At 41.3% G+C, this 20,285-nt stretch overlaps 1 protein-coding gene across 5 annotated transcripts in view; it reads left to right on the top strand.

Moving 5' to 3' along the window:
- LOC149147469 (NADPH-dependent aldo-keto reductase, chloroplastic-like) overlaps nucleotides 1-7,469 on the top strand; it is a 118,820-nt gene extending 111,351 nt beyond the window's left edge. For all 5 annotated transcript variants that reach the window (XM_089445257.1, XM_089445260.1, XM_089445256.1 and 2 more), the window contains exons 5-8: nucleotides 6,203-6,290; nucleotides 6,402-6,629; nucleotides 6,810-7,058; nucleotides 7,174-7,469. In XM_089445257.1, coding sequence (XP_089301383.1) covers nucleotides 6,203-6,290; nucleotides 6,402-6,629; nucleotides 6,810-7,058; nucleotides 7,174-7,260 — 652 coding nt within the window. In that variant the 3' untranslated portion in view covers nucleotides 7,261-7,469. The remainder of the gene's footprint in view (nucleotides 1-6,202; nucleotides 6,291-6,401; nucleotides 6,630-6,809; nucleotides 7,059-7,173) is intronic.
- Nucleotides 7,470-20,285: the final 12,816 nt, after the last annotated feature.

Here is a 20,285-nt window from a genome sequence, read left to right as displayed (position 1 = left end):
AAGCCAAAATAATCTGAGCCATTGATTAGAATCTGATCTGGGCCGTTGGTTCTCAATGAGAAGATTATAAGAAGAGGCTTGATGGGAATTTGGAAGATACATCAGAGAGAGATCAAGAGATCTCAGAGAGGGCAACACAATAGTTGCTAGAGAATCGATCAAGGTGATTTCTTGCAGTGAGGGGCGGGGATAGTAGACCAGAGGAAGATTTCCAAATCTGGGGATTGCAAGGCAGAGATGGCAGAGAACAGTTCAGTGAGGTAGCACAGAGCTTCAGAGGGAGTTCGAATTCCAGCTAGGAGAGACGAGATTCTTTGCAGGAATCTGGGGTGTGAGACTGGAAGGCCTGGAGATCAAATTTCCAGTCAGCGGGAGGTCAAGAGAAGGATTGACGTTGAGCCCAGCCAGAGTGTCGCAGTTATGCGTAGGGTTGACGTAGAAGCTGCGTAGAGGTAGCGTAGGGCCAGTCAGCAAGCCCTTGATTATAATTGAATCTCCCAGAACAATGTGATATTTCTCTCACTAACCTTTTTGCCAGTTTCTCTCTGTATCAGATAGCCAGTTGGGCATCCAATGAATTGTACTCACATTTACTACTACATAATAATTAAAACCCTCAACTGTTGCACTGGTTTTCCTGCATTGGTTTTTTCTGGGGACGTTTGTACAAAAATAATGGTGTCATGTGTTGTATATTTCTTTCTTGTTCACTTTCTTGTTTTCGCATCTAATTTAATTGGTGAAGACTGTAGTGTATTAGTTTAGGTATTTGTTGTAGGATGCAGTAAATAATTTTTTTAGTAATTTAACAAATAGAAGAGACTTAATCAGTTGTTGCAGTAGAAATTTGGGTTGTCCAATTTTTCACCGATGATTGAATGCTCTTAATTATATCCTTGTTCCCATGCTTCACCTAGGAAGTTATCCCCTTACTCTTAGTCTAATGTGACCCTCCCTGCGGCCTCTTTTTTCCATTATTGAAGAGGGGCACAAATAAGAGGCACTGATTGATATACCATGCCCAAAGCAATCTATACTTATCACCTTACATTAGAACCCTATATCCACATCCATTCTTTGGATTGATTGCCATTTATCATTGGTTTTTGCTCCCTTTATCCTTGTATTTGAGTAAGGGCCTGAAAACTTTTCCATAAAGAGGTTGATGCGACTGAAAGAAAGGTAAAAGCACCTATAGCCACAAATGAAAGAAATGTAAAATGTAAAAGATGGTTGGGACAAATAATAGTACATGGACAAGTGAATAGCTTGATCTCTACTCTCCTCCTTAGCCATGACTCGGTTCCTAGCATATTGTGCTTTATCTATATAAAAGGAACTTATGAATGTCCCAACTCTGATGAGCGATCAACCACTACATCTTTAAGGGGTATTGAAAAGCATCAAGCAAACTGGTAACCCACGCTGTGCAAGGAAGAAAAAGAAAATCATTAAAGCAAAAGATGCACTAGAAGGGTGGTAAAGATAGGTTAAGGAAAGGAGTAACTCAGGCCCCCATGATTGCCCCTATTCTTATCATTATAATTAAGATGTTGGACCTCATTCTTTTGGTACCAAGGCAATGGCATCTTTCTTGAAGTCTTTCCCATTTCACACCCACCTTTATCCCATGCACTTGTGGATTGATGTGAATTGTCTTTCCCCTTAGGGTTGGAAGCACCTAATAGGGCTATTGATTAGCCATCCCAAAAATAGGTGTGCTAACTTGCTTATAAATCATCATCTATAAAGACATTTGAAGGCAAGGCTTGTGTGAAGTAATTTGGTGCCCCTAGCATTAAATATGGCCCACTATGACTTATTTATGGTTTCCTTACCTAATGATGTTGAGCGTATGTCTCAAGTGGTTTCTCCCAGATGCATTGGATATCCCTTGAGGGATGGCTTGACACCTCTACAACTCCTTGAAGAGGACATCTTGCCCAACATAAGAGCACTTATGACCTTGCAACCACAACGTTGCGCGCACATAGATGAGCATTGGCCCTTGAGGAGCCCCACATGGATGTATGATACATTCTACACCTTGAGAGGCTGAAACGCTAAGCACAAACTAGGATGTTGCTAGTATTGATGTACGCCAGAGGAACCAAGATGCTCCTAGAGCCTTGCACCTTCTTGATGGGCGTTGCCTCGATCCAAGGCCCAGATAAGGATGATGATGACTCAAGATGCTTTGGGAGGGTTGGTACACCCTATCTTGATGATGATGTCATGCTCTAGGCTTGCAATGTCACCCTTGCAAGCCCTAGATTGATGACATGTGACTTCATCATTAGACATATGGTTGGAAAGTTGTGGCTTAGAGATGCACCCTTTCACGTTGATGAGATGTCTTGATGTGAGGAGCACTTTTGGACCTTTTAACATTTTGATTGAGGATGATGTCATGTTGGAGAGCTTCATTTCACACACATTTAGAGAAAAAGGAGGTATTTGATTATGTTTTATCATTATGAGAGCTATCTTATAGGTCAAGCTTTGACCTATTGATCTTGTAAACACATAAGTCATGTTTTAGAGAAAGGGCGTGTTTTGGAAGAAAATTATTCTTCCTTGACAATAGATCCCTTGTATAAAATAAACTCCTTGTGAAAATACCTTGCAACAAGCCTCAAGGCTCCATCAATAAATCCTCAGGTTGAGAAGACCTTGCCATTTGTCCCCTTACCAACCCTCTTCTGACTCCTAGCCGACTCCTCGAACTCAAGGGGTGTTTCTCCCTAAGATAGGATTGCTAGGGTTCTGAAGGTAATTTTTGGGTTAGAATTCAAAGGGTTAAATGGCTGATTGGAAGACTTAGGTCAACTAATATAACCTCAAGAGAGGTCCCCAAACACACACAATAAAGAAATTATGACGTGATCTTGAAGAGCAAATCCCAGCAAAATGGTTTACTTGATTTTAGACGGAAAAGGGTGATGGTGGATAGAAGATTAGTGCCTTAGCTTGCCAATATATTTTCAGGGGGTGTAAGGGGTTAAGGATCAGCACACTTGAAGAGGATTGGAGTAGATCTACGTTTAAAAGACTGGGGTAAGTCCACTCAATATCCTTAAAAAGTTAACGCAAAGCTTCTTGATCTTCAATGATGAGATAAGGGAAGGAGCCCACTTGCTCCTTCCTCAAAGACTTGGAAGAAGGGTTTGTTTAAGAGAGCCAATGGCAAATAAAATACCACACACCACTTGCTTAATACTTATTTACCATCATCCATAAACATAACCAAGACAAAGAAAGTCCACTTATTATGCATTCATCCAAGTTTCACCAATATCCATCCAAGAAAACAGTGCAATAGACATCAACAAGTCCTTTCCAAGAGGTTGTTCGATTCATCCATCCATAGCCAAATTTAAGAGAAAAGTAAAATTATAGAAATTTCAGACTTGCTAAGAGATTTCTAGCTCCAAGCCAACCATGAGAAATTGAGAGGAAGTTCCTCTCTATTTATACCAAGAAAGGCTCAACCTCCTTTTTACAATAGAATATTAATTTCCTAAGAGAAAGCCCTTAATCTAGCCTATGGAGGGGGTAAAAAGCCCTCTTGCTCAGCTAAATAATTGTAAAAAATATAATGTAGGGGATTTTCAAGCCATATATACAGAATTTAAGGGGCATGAGCCCTGCAAGTTGAGACAAATCATTAGAAAGGTCCTCACCTCATAGCATCCAACCTCAAAAGGTCCTTCAACGCTTGAATTCCGCCATAAGGAATGTAAACCATTAACCAAATTTCTCCAAGTGGGCTTCCAAAATGACAACGCCACCTTAAATGGTGGGTCGCCACCAATCATGCAAGTAATACCCCAAGGGCTTGCTTCTTTCACACATGGACACATCGGACAGTCTCCAAAAAGAGCCCTCTTATTACAAAATTCACACAAGTTATCCCTGTCCACAACTTACTTCAAGTCGGCCCTAGACTTATATTTCTTCAAGTATGGTTCGGTCCTGTAATTCTCCTTAAGTTCCTTTCAAATTTTTAAAGCTTAAGGTTGGCTGCAGGTCTGTATTCCAGTATTTAACACACACACACACACATATATAGTGCTTCCGAATAATTAAAATAACCCTGAAATACCCACACACTTGGGCTGCCAACAGCTTGGACAGACACAATCTTATCCTGTCATCTTTACTTAAGGTGTATACAGAGTCTACAGCTCCACTATTTTTTAAATGAACTTGAGACCTGCTGCACTATATGCTGCCAATTCCTCAGACACTGTATAAATATTTGAAGTGCAAAGGGGTCTTGTTTTGATAAATAGTTCCAGAATGACCCAGGATTCTTCCATTTGATGGTGTATGTGTTACATGCATGGAAAGAATGATTGATGTCAAAGGAAACTAGGCCGAAATTTTTTCCCCTTATTAAGTGCTGGAAGAATGTCTCCAAGGCATAATTCTTTCTTGTGTTGCAAAACATTGTGAATTACTCGCAATTGTTCTCAAATATATCATAGTTTCCAAACCCATTTTTGAAGCAGGTATATTGGACGGTGAATGACTGTCTTTGGGGAATCTCATTTGGCAAGAGTGCATGTCCCTTTGCAGGCTTTACCAAGACATACAGATTGGTTAACACCATACTCAAATTGATTCAAATGCTTTCCTCCAAGAAAGGAATCTAAACAAGAAAGGGTCACTCCACAAATTTCTCTTTCAAAACCAGAGTCTAGACATATGAGAGCTCGAGTTGTAACTGAACTAGAGACAAACACATCAAGAATGGTACAAGTTCCAAGTTCTTGACCTGGCTCTCTGTAAAATGGACCAATTGGTTACCTCAACATAGACACCTGAGTATACCCTATACAGTATCAGATTCCTCAAGACCTCCCATTTGAACAACACCACCAGAGGTTGAATGTTCCAAAATATGAGGTGCACCATTTGAAGAAGAGAGACCGCATGGTTTCTGGCACAAAAGGTGATTTGTTATCTTCCCTCATTATTATGACCGGAATATCTATCCACAGAGTCCCACCACTTTAATGGAATCTCTAGTTTTTTTAACTCTCAAGTCATCATGATCGTGTCATTCAATTCAGCTAGGAATTTTCTCATCTGACCAATTGTCACAAATTGAAGGATACAAGAATCACTAAAGGAAAATTTTGCACCAGGTAGGTGGGTAACAGGGCCAACGAAAAGATATTGGACCTGTGAAATGTTGTGCCTGAGGAGAAATCGGGGCATGAGTTGAACCCTCAAAATGAGGAAACCCTGTGTCGGGCTAAATGAAAGATCTTGAACCCTGTATCATGCCTCTGAAAAGATTGGGTGAGTGATAACTGATAACCCTTGGTGACAAGGGTATGGCCGAGGTGTCGACTTGTGGAGCGATGGGAACAAGGTAGTGGGGAGAAGAATGTCTCCCTTCCAGTGGCTTGTTGGCATGGTGACTCCAGGTGCAATAAAGAAGTTTTTGAGATATATTGCGGGGCAAATATATTTTTGAACCAGCATTATTTCGCTTGGCAAAGAAGCTCTTGAGCCAGCGATATATTGCTTGGTAAAGGAGCTTTTGAGCCAGCTATATATCACATAGCAAAGAAAATATGATGCGATTAACCAGTAAGCTAAATAAAACAATGGTAGTACGTGAGGTTATACATCAATGAATGTGCCTAAAAGTTAATACCCAATGACTTGGCAGGGTACGATGCCAATCCCCCAAAGACTATTGACAAGTAGAAGATGAACGTGAGCTGAGAATAGACTTTTGAGCTAGTTTAAAGGCTTTTCTTGTTTTTTTTGGTGACCCCATCTCCTTGAGGGCATCTAGGGGGTTCGGTTTGTTACATTCAGAAGAGAGTTAATGCTGCGGCAGTTCAGACTGCTTTGAAAAAGTTATGTTGGTATATTTCTCCACTTATCCTCTCAATCATGAATATTTATAGTGACCATGTTTTTAGTATTCATATGCTTCTTTTTCCTATATGCTATTATTACCTTATCAGAGGGAAAGCTTCTATGATCTTAACGTGTCAAGAATCTTTGAAGTTTGAAGCACGTTACTGTACATAAACTGTTCACTATTACTTTCCCTGCCATGATCCATGTTGCAGTGCTTGTTCCTAAAATTGATGTGCAGTTGTTAAGCTATTTAGATTGGGGAAGGATGTTATCATGCTTCTATCTTTGATGTTGTGATTATTTGTTTATACTGCAGGATCAGTGATTGCGCCCCAGAAGATGTGCCAAAAGCTTTGGATTGTACTTTGCAGGATCTGCAGCTTGACTATATTGACCTTTACCTTGTCTGTGCCGTTAACTTTTAACTACGTTATTAATTAATTTGATTCCTTTGGCTTCAAATTTTAAGCTGTCTGGTAAATTCTTTCACAATGCTTGTTCTTTCATTGCAATAGATGCACTGGCCAAATGCTGACATTCCCAGCACGTGGAAGGCAATGGAGAAGCTAGTAGATACTGGCAAAGTCCGTGCTATTGGGGTTAGCAATTTTTCTGTGAAAAAGTTGCAGGATTTACTCAAATATGCAAAAGTGTTGCCAGCTGTGAACCAGGTTGAATGCCATCCAATGTGGCAGCAACATAATCTTCGTGAATTCTGCAAGTCCCAGCATATTCATCTCTCTGTAAGTAGTATCAGTTTAAATGAATCCTTCACAATGAACGTTATTATCTTGTTTATGGAACTAATGTGGATATACTATTTGTTTGCAATATATGGTGTTTTTATTTCAGTTCTTGTGCCGTTTTTGGATTCAGTTTACAAATTTAGATCTGAATATTTATATTTTTCGCAATTGTTACAGGCATACTCTCCTCTAGGTTCTCCAGGTAGTGGATGGATTAAAGTGAAAATGTTAGAGCACCCTATACTAAAGCAAGTGGCAGAGAAGTTGGGCAAGACACCTGCACAAGTTGCACTTCGCTGGGGTTTACAAACTGGCAATAGTGTCCTACCAAAAAGCACCAATGAAGACAGAATAAAAGCAAACTTTGAAGTATTTGACTGGTCAATCCCTAAAGAATTATTTGATCAGTTTTCCGAAATAGAGCAGGTATGTACATTGTAGTTTGCCTAACATCAGTGAATCATTTTCATTTCCAAAGAGTTTTTTGTTTCTGTGTTTTTATGGTATGTGGCTTAAAGCCCTTTCTTATGTGGTTTTCTAGGTAAGGTTGATTCGAGGCGAATTTCTTGTCAACGAGACACGTGGTCCATTTAAAAGTGTGGAAGAACTTTGGGACGGGGAAATCTGAGAGGATGTTTCTTATTCATAATTTTGCCTTGAGTTACAAGTAGACTTGAAATTTGACTGCTGCTAACTAAAGCAACTGCCATTGGATATTTTTGAATAGTGTTTGGTCTGAAACTTTTTGAGAATAACATATATATGAACTATTTTTTTTGAAAATATCATATATAACCCAGACAACAATTTCTACTAAATATAACCTGTTAACATCAATGTTATTTCTTCAATTACATTTTACAGTGAATGCTAGGAGGAAACTTATGGTAAAGGCTCCTAACAGGATAATTTATTATCAAATCAACCTGGATTACCCACTGTGGATTTGGAGTTTGACAGTATTTCACACTGGCAAACGGTCAATAATATAGTGGATAGTAGAAGTTTACTTCTGTAATTTACGTTGCAAGTAGGGTTCAATTTTTTTTTTATGAAAGGGAAAGATCAAAAAAATGAGGAAACCATGCAATGAACTGAGAAGAAATAAAATAAAATTTATATTGATGTAATTAGTATATATGTTTTCTGGGTGATCTGCAATTTGGTCCATGTTAGTCAATGTTTCTAAACCTGCAACATCGACTAGCATGGATCAGATCACAAGTAATCTAGAAATCATGATCTAATTCCATTCCCAAGAGCAAAATAGGTCATGGGGATGCACTCGAGCATATCTTGTCCTTCTATGAGTCATCAACATGACACAATTAGGAACCCAGGTATTGTAGGGCAGAGAATAGTGCCAAATATGTTAGTGCTATCAAAATGTGTTATGCTCTTGACCTGCAAGAAGATACCAGAATACCAAATATGCGAAGAAATATACCAAGAACACAGAACAATAAGAAATAACAGCAAATATTTTATTATTCAGAAATGAAAGCAATGTTCACTTGCCTCTTCCTCCAATAGAGCTGGGCTCAATTACAAAATAAGACACGATGCTCCTCGAGGGGAGTCTCTATCCTTTATATAGGATTTATACATGCAATACCATGGTTTTTATTAATACCATCTATCTAATACCATGGCCCTTTTGCAACTAACTGTGGTCCCTTCTTTAAATGCGGGTCAACCACTTACAATTATTAATATGGGCTTTATTGTCTCTTTACTTAACTATAACTATGACTCGATCCTATTACATAAATAAGGGGGTTAGGCTTGGACCCTAACATGCCCTCCCCCATAAGAATAACCTTGTCCTCAAGGCTGAAGCTGCGGAAACTGCTGAAGGACAATGGCTGGTTCCCAGGTTGCATCTTCCAGAGAGGTGTCTTTCCACTTGACGAGGACTTCCTTGATTGTGCGGCCGTGCAGGTGCCGTTCTCGTGTGTCAAGAACCTGTTCAGGTTGGAGCCAGATTGACCCTTCTTCATCCAATTCAAGTAGACTGGTTTGAATTCGGCAGTGGTTCCCAATCACTTTCTTGAGGCATGAGACATGGAACACTGGATGGATTTTTGCAGTGGGTGGCAAAGCTAGCTTGTAGGCGACTTCTCCAATGCGCTGAAGTACTTGATACGGTTCGTAGAATTTTGGAGATAATTTCTGACAACCCTTGTCTTTGAGTGATGTTTGCTTATATGGTTGCATTCTCAAAAATCCCTGATCCCCTTCTTGAAATTGGCGTTCTGAACAATGTTGATCTGCCTGTTGCTTCATGTGGTTTTGAGCTTGATGGAGATTCTCTCTGAGGTGGGCCAACATGGTTGTGCGGTTCTATAGGAGTTGATCCACTGCTTGTACCTTCGAGCATCCCTTGATATAAGAAGTAGGTGAAGGAGGGAGTTGACCATAAACTGCTTCATATGGAGTCATTTTGGTGGTGGCATGATAGTTGGTGTTATACCACCATTCAGCTAGAGGTAACCACTGTACCCATAGATGTTGCTTTTCTGAAGTGAAACACCTAAGGTAGGTCTCCAAACATTTGTTGACTGCTTCAGTTTGACCATCAGTTTGGGGATGATAGGAAGTACTGAGTTGTAGTTGGGTACCTTGTAGCCTGAAGAGTAATAGGGCAGATTCGCAGTGCAGTCTTGAACGATTATTCAGTAGTCGTGATATAAAAGTGAACGAAGGAAAGATGAAAGCAGCACCAATTGACCTTGAATCAATAGATCCAGTCGTATAAGCATATTCACCAGCAAAAGCATAAGCACCGGAAGCAGCGGCATAGGTAGCAAGATTAAAGGCGTCTAAGTCAGCAGAGAGACAGGCAGTTGACTGAGTAGTTGACCCAGAACCACCATCATAGTCAAAGGCAAGGCTCCTTTATCATAATATAGGGATAATATAGAAAGAATACCAGTAGAACGACCGTAGAGAGTGAGCGGAAACACTAGGGAGACTAATGAATCATGCATGGGACCTTATGAAGCTACTCAAGACACAGTGGACGGATCACCTGTGGCCCCCTTAAACTCAACTACTATATCCACCTACTACAGTGACTACCGGGGATAACTAGCACTAATACGGATCAATGAGAATTATGGGGCCGAGGACCTTACCTAATTTATACCTCTATCCTGGAACGAGTGATTACAGCACACTCCGTGAATGAACGTGAGGGACCCAGCCAGCCCTGAGCTGTACTGGGGAAAATGGCTAGGAATTAGATCATATAATCACAGCCGAGGGATCAGAATGCTCATTGGAGCAGGTTGAACCAACCACACGCGGAGTGAGTGAGTAGGGAGTAGAAACTTTAGTAGCACCACCCGGCATCAGTTGATTCAGTTTATTCACTACCATCATCACTAACAGCATAGGAAGGAGCAACAGTTTCAACAGATTGATTAGATTGAGCTATAAGCACCACCAACAGTTGACCCGCCATTAGTTGTTCCCGAACCATTATAAGTACCATGGACTGTTTCAAAACCCAAGTTGACCTGGAACCAATTGATTCAGGAGCTTTCCCCTAAGCACCCTCCCCCCCATATCGAGATCGAGAGCTTGTAGCATACCACCTTTCCAACTTTTTGATCACCCATTCAAGCAGATTCAAATGCAGATCGAGCAGATTCAGCTAAAAAGAAGTGATCCATGACCTGTTTGAAAACCAAGAGTAGATCGAGACCTATAAGCACCTATGGCAGGAGAGGAAACGGCTCTAAAGGTGAAAGTCGTAGTATACCTCGTTGAATAAGCAGTTCAAGAGTAAGCACCCATTCGCTTGGTTCCAAGAAAGGCAGGGGAAGCAAAGGTAGCATCCCCGCCAGTTTTAGACCCAGAAGCAATTGATCCGGGTATTAATAGTAGGCGCATCAAAGCAGGTCTACCTCTAGCTCGTCTCTGTTCGACCGGTAAGTCTCACAGTCGTTAGGCAGGCCATTACGATTGCTTATTTCTTTCTTTTGGACAGAGCTTCGGGGATAATCGGTATAGCAGGTAAGGATGATTATAAGCCCAACAACTAGAACGAGGTCCGCAGCTTCTCATCCCAACAATAACAACAAGCGCAAATAGGAGGAAGACAACCCGGCCATGAGCAGCACGAGGTCCCGGTTAAAAGAGAATAAGCCCACTTTCTTAGTAGGTGATTCTGAGCCGGCACCAACCGCCGATAGTCACTTTCTTTGTTGGTTGAACCGAGCGAGCGTAAGTGTAACTAATCAATGCCAAGAGTACAGGTTGCTCTGATGCAACCGGCACCAAATGGACGCTCTCGGTCTTGGCTCAATCGGCCTGCAACAGACTTGGTCCCTAGATCTCTGAGCAATAGAGGACAGTGGTTTTGATGATCATATGCACTTACCAAAAGTTATTGGTGAAGATCGGGTCACGATCAGACACAATGGAAGTGGGCATGCCATGCAATTCGAAGATCTGGTCCATGAAAGATTGAGCTACCAAAGTCGGTGTAAAAGGGTGCAGTAGGGCGCAAAAATGAGCATACTTAGTAAGTCTATCCACAACCACCAGGATGATTGACTTGTTGCCCAAATTCGGAAGACCTGTAATGAAGTCCATAGAAACCTTCGTCCAGTTTGAGGCCGGGATGGGCAATCGCTGTAATGTGCTTGGGGATTTGACTGTTTCTCCTTTGTGGCACTGACATACGTCGCACTCAGCTACAAAAGTAAGAATGTCCTTTTTCATGCTTGTCCAAAAGAATGAACGTTTAGTGTGAACATAAGTCTTCTGAAAGCTTGAATGGCCTGCAGTGGGAGATGAATGTAACTCCACCAAAATGCGACTTTTGAGAGTGGATGTTGGTGATATCACGACTCTGTCCTTGTAGCGAAGAATCTCAAACCTGCCAAGAGTAGCTCGCTATGGAATTTGGATCCGCCTGCAATTTATTAATGAGTTGGGAGAGCAAAGGATGTGAAAACCATTCTTTGCGAGCGTCTTCAATCCATTCTGGAATGGGAAGGGAGATTGCGAGCAGGGTGCTTTCCTCCTCAAATTGGCGTGATAATGCATCTGCTACGACATTTTCACGCCCTTTCTTGTAAATTATATCATAATCATATCCTAGCATTTTTGCGAGCCATTTATTTTGTTGTGGCGAGGATAGGCATTGCTCCAAAAAATATTGAAGGCTTTGATGGTCTATGCAGATTTGGAAACGTTGCCCCAATAAGTATGGTCACCAGGTATCTATTGCATGTAAGATGGCCATCATCTCCTTCTCATAGGAAGATTGTCCCAGATTTGTCCCACTTAGTTGCTGGCTAGTGAAGGCCAAGGGTTGACTTTCCTGCATTAAGACCGCCCCAATACCCGTACCTGAAGCATCACATTCAATCACAAAAGATTTGGTGAAGTCGGGTAGTGCTAATACGAGAGTGGAACACATGGCATGTTTGAGAGCTATAAATGCCTGTTGCGCTTCATCATTCTAGAGAATGAATTTTTCTTGAGGTGAGTGAGGGGTCTAGCAATGCGACCATAATTGTGGACAAATTTGCGATAGTAGCCCGTGAGACCTAAAAATCCTCTCAAGCTCTTCAAGGTCTTTGGTTGAGGCCAATCCTGCATTGCTTGGATCTTTTTGGGGTCCACCCTGACACCTTCACGCCCCACAATGTGGCCTAAATACTCAACTTCTTCCATGCCAAAAGAGCACTTGGACATCTTGACAAATAATTTATGCTTCCGGAGCAGTTGCAAGAGCAGATCTACATGCTGAAGATGTGTGGCCCAGGTGCGGCTGTAGATGAGGATGTCATCAAAGAAAACAAGGACAAATTTTATGAGATATGGTTTGAGCAGGTGGTTCATGAGGCTCTGAAAAGTGGATGGGGCATTACAAAGACCAAATGGCATGACCAGGAACTCATAATGGCCTTCATGAGTTCGGAAAACAGTCTTTGGAATGTTGAATTTCATGCGAATTTGGTGATACCTTGAGCGAAGGTCGAGCTTAGTAAAGAATTGAGCCCCATTTAGTTCATCCAGCAAATCATCGACAACCGGGATGGGAAATCTATTTTTGACCATCAACTTGTTGAGGGCCCTGAAGTCTGGACACATACGCCATTCCCCATCTTTCTTGAGCACCATGACCACAGGTGTTGAATAAGGACTAATGCTAGGACGAATGACGCCTGCTTCCAAGAGTTCCTTGATGATTTTTTCAATTTCATTCTTTTGGTCGAACGGATATCTATATGGGCGCACATTTGGTGGTTGGGCCCCTGGGACCAAAGTAATGCTATGATCATGTTCCCCTCTCGAGGGTGGAAGCTCATGAGGCTTGTCAAACACTAGCAGATGGTTGTTTAAGATTTGTTGCATCTCAGGATGAATATGAAGAGAAGTGGGTTCGAAGGCCTGGATGGCATTAAATTGGGCTATATCGCCATGGTGGCCATTTTTTAACAATTTTTCCATCCTATGTGAGCTGATGATAGAGGGATCACTTGCCTGGAGTCCATGGAGGGTATGTGTGTGGTTGTTCTACTTAAAGCTCATATATAACTCTTGGAAATCCATTGTGATTGGGCCGAGTGTGCAGAGCCATTCAACGCCCAAGACAATGTCACACCCTCCCATGTGTATGGCAAACATGTGGGTCTTTAATTGATAATCCCCCATTTGAAGTTTGACATTTTCACAGCGGCCTTCACATTTCATTGTCCCCCCATCAGCAATTTGGACCTGGAAGTTAGAGACTGCTATGACAAAACAATGCACTGCTTCCGCGAGTTTTTGATGGATAAAGTTATACATACTGCCACTATCATTCAAGACTACTACAGGGCGATGCTTAATAAAACCATCGATTTTGAGAGTTTGGGGAGAAGAAACCCCTGCGAAAGCATGAAGTGAGATAACTAGTTCTTTAGGTACATTGTTCAGCTGGTTGTCCTCATCTTCCTCCTCTGGTTCCTCAAGTGGTGGGGCTTCTTCTGATGAACTGTGATCAGTAGCATCAATTTGAAAGAATTTGGGCTCCTTGCATTTATGCCCGGGGAGTATTTCTCATCACAGTAGTAACACAATCCTTGCTTTCTTCTTTCCGCCATTTCCGCTGGGGACACCTTTTGAACCTTGAGTGTTTGGGTAGTGCTTTGAGCCTGGGTGGGGTGACCCTTGGCTATGAAATTTGGGCGATTGGACTGGGCCGCTAACGCACGTTCTACTTCACGAGCTATCTTGCAAGCATCCAACGATGAGGTTGGGTGTTGCAGTCGGATGTGGGCTTGTATGGCTTCTTTGAGATCACTGACAAAACATTCCAAGTAGAAATGATCGTGTAGACCTCCTGTGCGGAAGGCTAAGGCTTCAAACGCTGTAATATATTTGTTCACTGTTCCTGTCTGTCAGAGCTTAGTGAGACGACCCAAAAAGTTAGATTCATGGTCAAAGCGAACCGTAAGAGCTTTTGCGAATGTCTGCCAAGTCACAAGCCTTCCATAGCAACATTGATGCCACTGCCCCCAATGCCATCTTTCATTGTCCAAATACATGCTACCCACACTAAGCTGAGTCGCATCATCTCTGATGTGATTCAGTGTGAAATATTGCTCCATTTGTGCTAGCCATGTGGCTGGATGAGAGCCATCAAATTTATACATGTCCAGCTTGGGTGGTCGCGTCTGGGACTGTTGGTGGTTGCCAAAGAGGTGAAGAGAATGGCTAGACTCGCCCTCAATGTTTTCATTGAAAGCATATGCCTCCGAGTGTTCCTCTGACTTGCCCTTTGCGAGTGTGTCAGCTAAGGTCTTGAGCGACGACAGTACTGCGTCCAACTTTGTTTCAAGGGTGTCGATCTTCTCATTGGCCATAGCTTGAGCTCTAGTTTGTACCATGCACCGATCCGGTGCACTTTAAAATTTGGGACTGCTCGAAATTTTTGACGCTAACAAGTGAATGGTACCACCTTGCTCAGCTCGTCGACCTGATTCTTATGGGCTAAGTCTCCTATAAGCGTCCTAGGAGGGTCTCAGACTTTTTTTTTTTACTTCGAAAGGAGTTTTACTCCTCGCTTAGGAATACTGCAGTAGCCGAATCCCAGAAAAGTCAATTCTGCCCAATGTCCTGCGAGAATCGCGCCCAGGTATAGGGGCCCACACAAATAGTCTGATCTGTTGGCTCCCTCAACTGCAGAGTCTGAGTAGGAATGTGGCAGTGATCGAACCCCTGCTGCTAGATCTGAATGGCGGATCTGATTGTGGCAACTGCTACTGAACCCAACGGCTAGATCTGAATGGCGGATTTGATAAATCTGATTGGTGGATCTGATAGATCTGAATGGCGGAACTGATTGTTGCGGCTGCAACAGAACCCCACCTGCTAGATTTGATCTGGCAAAGATGATGTGTGATCTAGAGAGAGACCCAGGAACTATGGTCTCAAGGAGTGTCAGGTGCTACAGATCGAAATATACATAAGGGTTTGACAGTAGTACTCGGCCCAATCTTTTAGGGCACTAACCAAGGAGGATCAATTGTACCTTTAGCTGTACAACCTGACTACCCTATCATATGCGCGAGTAATCTCCCCGAGTGCTGTTCTTGGTGCACTGTAGCAGCAAGACGACCAACAGTTTATCTATGGCGAGGTTTCAGGAGAGCTTAGGGGGCTTCCACTATACCCAAAGGGTACTTGGAAGACAGTCCGTGCACGGTTCTATCTAATGCGCTACTATTCGAAGGGGTACCCACAAGGGTTACAAGGGAGTCCAACAAGCGTGACCACCTCTTGTATTTCCTACATGCATGCCTCCCCAAATCCATAGGTTTATGCACTTAACGACAGATCCCGTGGTTTAAAGATGCCGGAACACGTCTCTAGCCATTTTTTTGTTGTTGTTAAAAATGGAGATCCCACCGGCTCTAAAAAGTGATTTGATACCACTTGTTATGCTCTTGACTTGCAAGAAGATACCAAAATACCAAATATGCGAAGAAATATACCCAAAACACAAAACAATAAGAAATAACAACAAGTATTTATTATTCAGACATGAAAGCAATGTTCACTTGCCTCTTCGAGGGGGCAACCTCCAATAGAGCTGGGCTCAATTACAAAATAAGACACGATGCTCCTCGAGGGGAGTCTCTATCTTTTATATAGGATTCATACATGCAATACTATGGGTCAATACCATGGTTCTTATTAATACCGTCTATCTAATACCATGGCCCATTTGCAACTAACTGTGGTCCCTTCTTTAAATGCGGGTCAACCACTTACAATTATTAATATGGGCTTTATTGACTCTTTACTTATAACTATGACTCGATCTTATTACATAAATAAGGGGGTTAGGGTTGGACTCTAACAAAATGAGATTTGTGAGGTGCTTTATGCCCCCAGTGTCCCATATCAGAGGAAGGAGAATGGCATTTGAGACTTAATGCCTCTCAAATATACAAGGCAAGTCACCTTTGTTCTGGGTATTTGAAAAAGGTTAATAACGATTTCCTGAACTCTTGCAAAGACATTGAAACCTTTCTTTTTAATCTCATAATTGATTGGGCACCTAATGATAAAGTGATGCCTAATCTCTACCTGATGCGAGTGCAAAGTTCATAGATTTGTTCTACCCTAAAGAGATGGTGAGCTACCTTTCCTCTCAAACAGTGTGAGCAGACCTGGAATTCATCTAGAGGCAAATGAGTGTAAAACACATGATTGAAGGTAATTCAGTTTGACAATGAGGCCATAGACTTAATTCCTCCTTTATGGGTAGGAGGTGGGAATGGGAATCGAAGGAAAGTAGGGAGGGAAGTGATTAATCAAAATACCCACATCTCCACAAAGATTGTGCCTGCAAAACCGACAAGGTTGTTCACTTGACTAGCATATGGATGCAAGTCTCCCAAAGGAGTAGAGTGCCAAATAGGGGTATATATCACACTAAGTCTTCCACTTGTCCTACTCCATAAAGGTGTATTTTTAGCCTAAACGTTGTCTCAAGATGAATCAAAATGATGAAGGGGATATTCATAAACACTACTTGTACAATGGATTAAAGAACAAATTGCTTGCATTGAATAAGATGCTAAAGCATGATAATATAAGATGCTAAAGCTAGAGCCACAAATCTCAAACCCATATACAATTGTAAGTTCAGTTAATGTGTCATAGAGTTTTATCTTGGATGGTATGCCCTAGAAATGAAGTTGGAACCATAAGGAACCATAATAACTGAAGGTGAGATATGTGAATTGCATTTGTAAAAAAGAAAGTATCTTCATTTTCCGAACCCAAAAAAGAAAATGATACTTAGAGTGGGCCTTGTTACCCCTCCTAGTAGTATGTACACATAGTTAATTTGCTTTTTTTATGAGTAGGGTAGATTGGAGACGAGACTATTTTTTGGGCATTTTCACACTTCCCGAGGCACTTCGTAAATACCAATGCACAAGGTCCCCACTCCAAAATTCAACAAGGGCTCATTATGATTAGCTAGAGGCATACTTGACATGCTACATTGAAAATTTTGGCAATTTTCATCAAAATTTGTGGCAAATTTAATCTCCAAAGCGAGAACATTGGCATAGTATTCCAAGAGAATAAAGGTAGCAAAACAAATGGAAGTTGCATGTGCTATATTCTACATTACATGTGGGTTATAAGGCTTCATATCACCCATGCAAGCCTTTCCAAGGTCAAAAGAGAAGGAATGTTGTTGATCTCAAGCTCCATGCAAGCAATTTGAGCTCTCCTAGCCAACACATTGGAATAGTAAGGTGGTGAACGTGTAATGCCCCAAGTTAAGATTGGTTAAAAGTTGGCCTCTCTAAGATTGGAGTTATCTTCTCAAAGCAAAATGCCCCATCAATCATGCAAGATGGATAAGAGCAAGTGGACATTGCTAGTCAAAGGGGGTCAACTAGCCATTGTGGTCAAAGAAGGTTCCCTAGTCAATGTTGGGCATTTGAATATTATTCAGAGACAATTCCACCTCGTTTGAAAGCCTCTCCTTGTAATGTATTTCATTACTCAAAACGTGAACGTGGGTCTCCTTAAGCAAATCAAACCCCCTCCACCCAGGTGATGTCTGTTATGCAGGTTTGATTTGCACATTATTCAATGTTTAACTACTATTTCAATTGTTTTCTTAGGACATTGAGCATATTTCAAGGATATCAAACAACCTCAAGGTTAATTGGGCATTATTTTCAAAGTTTATCAACTATTTTAGCCCAAATCATGGGCAATGTCTAGCACATTGCTCAGAGGAATAACCTTTTGTAGACTATTTCTTAATTTGCAAGGATTGACCCCTTCCTCATTGAGATTTATTTATTTCTAATTGTACATATGGCTTTGATCACTTTATTTTAATAATTTCTAGTTTTAGAAGTAGTTTAGATTTAGAATTTCTTTGCTAAATCTAAAGAAATCCTATATTAATATTATTTTAATGTGAAGGATGTTTCTTGCTTCCTTTGTATAAAGGAAGGACTCCTTCATTTGTAATTTATGGTTGGATAGTGGGAGTGTTCTTCTCTCTGGGGTTTAATGAAAATATTTCTTAGTGTCTATTGAGGTTGAGTGGTTACTATGTGATGTATGTTTCAACAAAGAAGACTTGTTCTTTTTTGGTTACGTCTGCAATAATATTTAAGAATTTGAATTAGTAAGCAATTCAAGATCAACACAGGGCTTAGTGAGATTGATTAATTGAGGGGCAACATTGTCATCTGGATGGGGATGTCAAAGACACACATCTTCATCTCCCCTTTGTTAGTATGAAGTAAGCATTGACCCTCTTTGTTAGGTGTACTCTTAAAGGGTTCCCTTAGTAAAAAAATTGTTTCTTTCATGACATAGTCAATCCTTGCATTGAGGGAACACTTATTGAGGAATGCTCTCTAATGGGTTTTAGATTTACATTTTGCCTTGATTGGCTAAGAGATTACTCATCCTCTAGATAACAGTCCCTCCCCTGATCCATTATTTCGAGTAATTGACAAAAGGAGGGTTCTTCTTCTTGATATGCTCTTGTCATTGATCTTCTCTAGACTCCATCTCCCTTGAATATCAACATTGATCTTCACATCCTTCCAAAACTGATCTTTTCCTTTCTCTTAAACTTAACTTGGTTGCTAGGGTTACTTGTAATATCACCTTGCCCCTTATTTCTTAGCCCTAGCGATTCTTTAACGAAGCCCCCCTCGAGTTCGAGGAGAGTTGGCCTAAAGTGGCAGAGGTAGGTTGTTCAGGGGACAATGGGTGACCTTTCGAGGTTCCACTTGGATTCTGTTGAGTCTGTAGACCAAAATTTGAAAAGACAGGTGTGATACATATATAAATACAATGTTTACGATCATTGGACTCGTCTTCTGAGGTCTCTTGGACTCTCGATGATGGTTCATATTCCACACCATAACCCTAAGGGATTAGACATCTAACATTCCCTCCCCTTAATCAGATGGGGTGTATGGGAGTCCAAGCAGAGAGATTAGGACAATTGTTAATGGTTGAATGTGTTCTCTGAGTTTGGTAGTTTAAGGAGGACCATAAAACAAATGGGTAGAGTCACCCACCAAAATGGGTAACACCATAGGAGAATTTTTTTCTCCTACATTTTGATAGCTAGCTGGTCAACCAAACATCTAACATCCCTTGCGAACCACCATTAGGTGATGATATGCCATGCGCTTCCTCTACTTGCATACATCATGTTCTTCTCACTCATTTGGCATTAGCACTTGGACGAAGGTGGACTGCCATTCAAAAGGTATGTTGATATTTTTGCAATCAGGTGCTTATACTTGTTTGTTTTTGGGCATTTAGTATGGATTATGGGGTGATCTGTAAGATTGAAAAACCTTGATCATATTCTTGTTCTCTCACCTTACCAGGGGGGTTAATTTTTTACCCTAGTCTAGTGGGACCTCCCATAAGGCCCTTTGGGTTATAGGAGGGGCACTACATGAGAAGCCATGATTGAGATAATGTGTTTGATATTCCCTATATCATACTGAACCCCTTCAAGCCTACATTACAAGCCCCGCATCTCACCTCCATTCTTTGGGTATAACTTGTCATTGGTTCTTGGGATTTGGCACTCACATGTTCACATACCTTGAGTAGGGCCTTGAAATTTTCCCTGGGAGGTTGATGTAGCTAAAAGAAAAGGGAAAAACAAAGCATGGCCACAATAAGACAAAGGAAAGAAATTGGTGGTTGGGACATACACATTAGCACATGGGAAAAAACCTAGCATGAGCTCTACTTACCTCATATGGCCATCACCCAGTTCCTGAGCACATGATCCATTACATCAAATAAGGAACCCTTGCATGTCTCAACCTCGATTATTGATAAATTGACTCCTCTTAAAGGGGTATTAAAATTGCTACGTCATATAAAGCAAACTCTAACCCTTGATCTATGAGCGGTAATTCAAGGAATAATCAAGAAGAAGTAAAAGGTGCACGAGAGGGGTGGAAAAACCAAGGTCGAGTTGGTAGCTCATGTATCCACTAATTCTCCCTCTTCACATCTATACACTTAGGACGTGGACACCCCCATCAACTGGTCCCTTTGACCATGGAACTTGGCCATGAAGTCTTCTCGCCTCCATTACCACATTATTGTTAATTAATACCT

This window comes from Pinus tabuliformis, chromosome 9 (assembly GCF_031772625.1).
Source record: "Pinus tabuliformis cultivar Carrire ecotype Pingquan chromosome 9, CPIR1, whole genome shotgun sequence".
Taxonomy (NCBI): domain Eukaryota; kingdom Viridiplantae; phylum Streptophyta; class Pinopsida; order Pinales; family Pinaceae; genus Pinus; species Pinus tabuliformis.
Note: the sequence above shows the minus strand (reverse complement) of the source record. Positions and strands in the feature narration are given on the sequence as shown.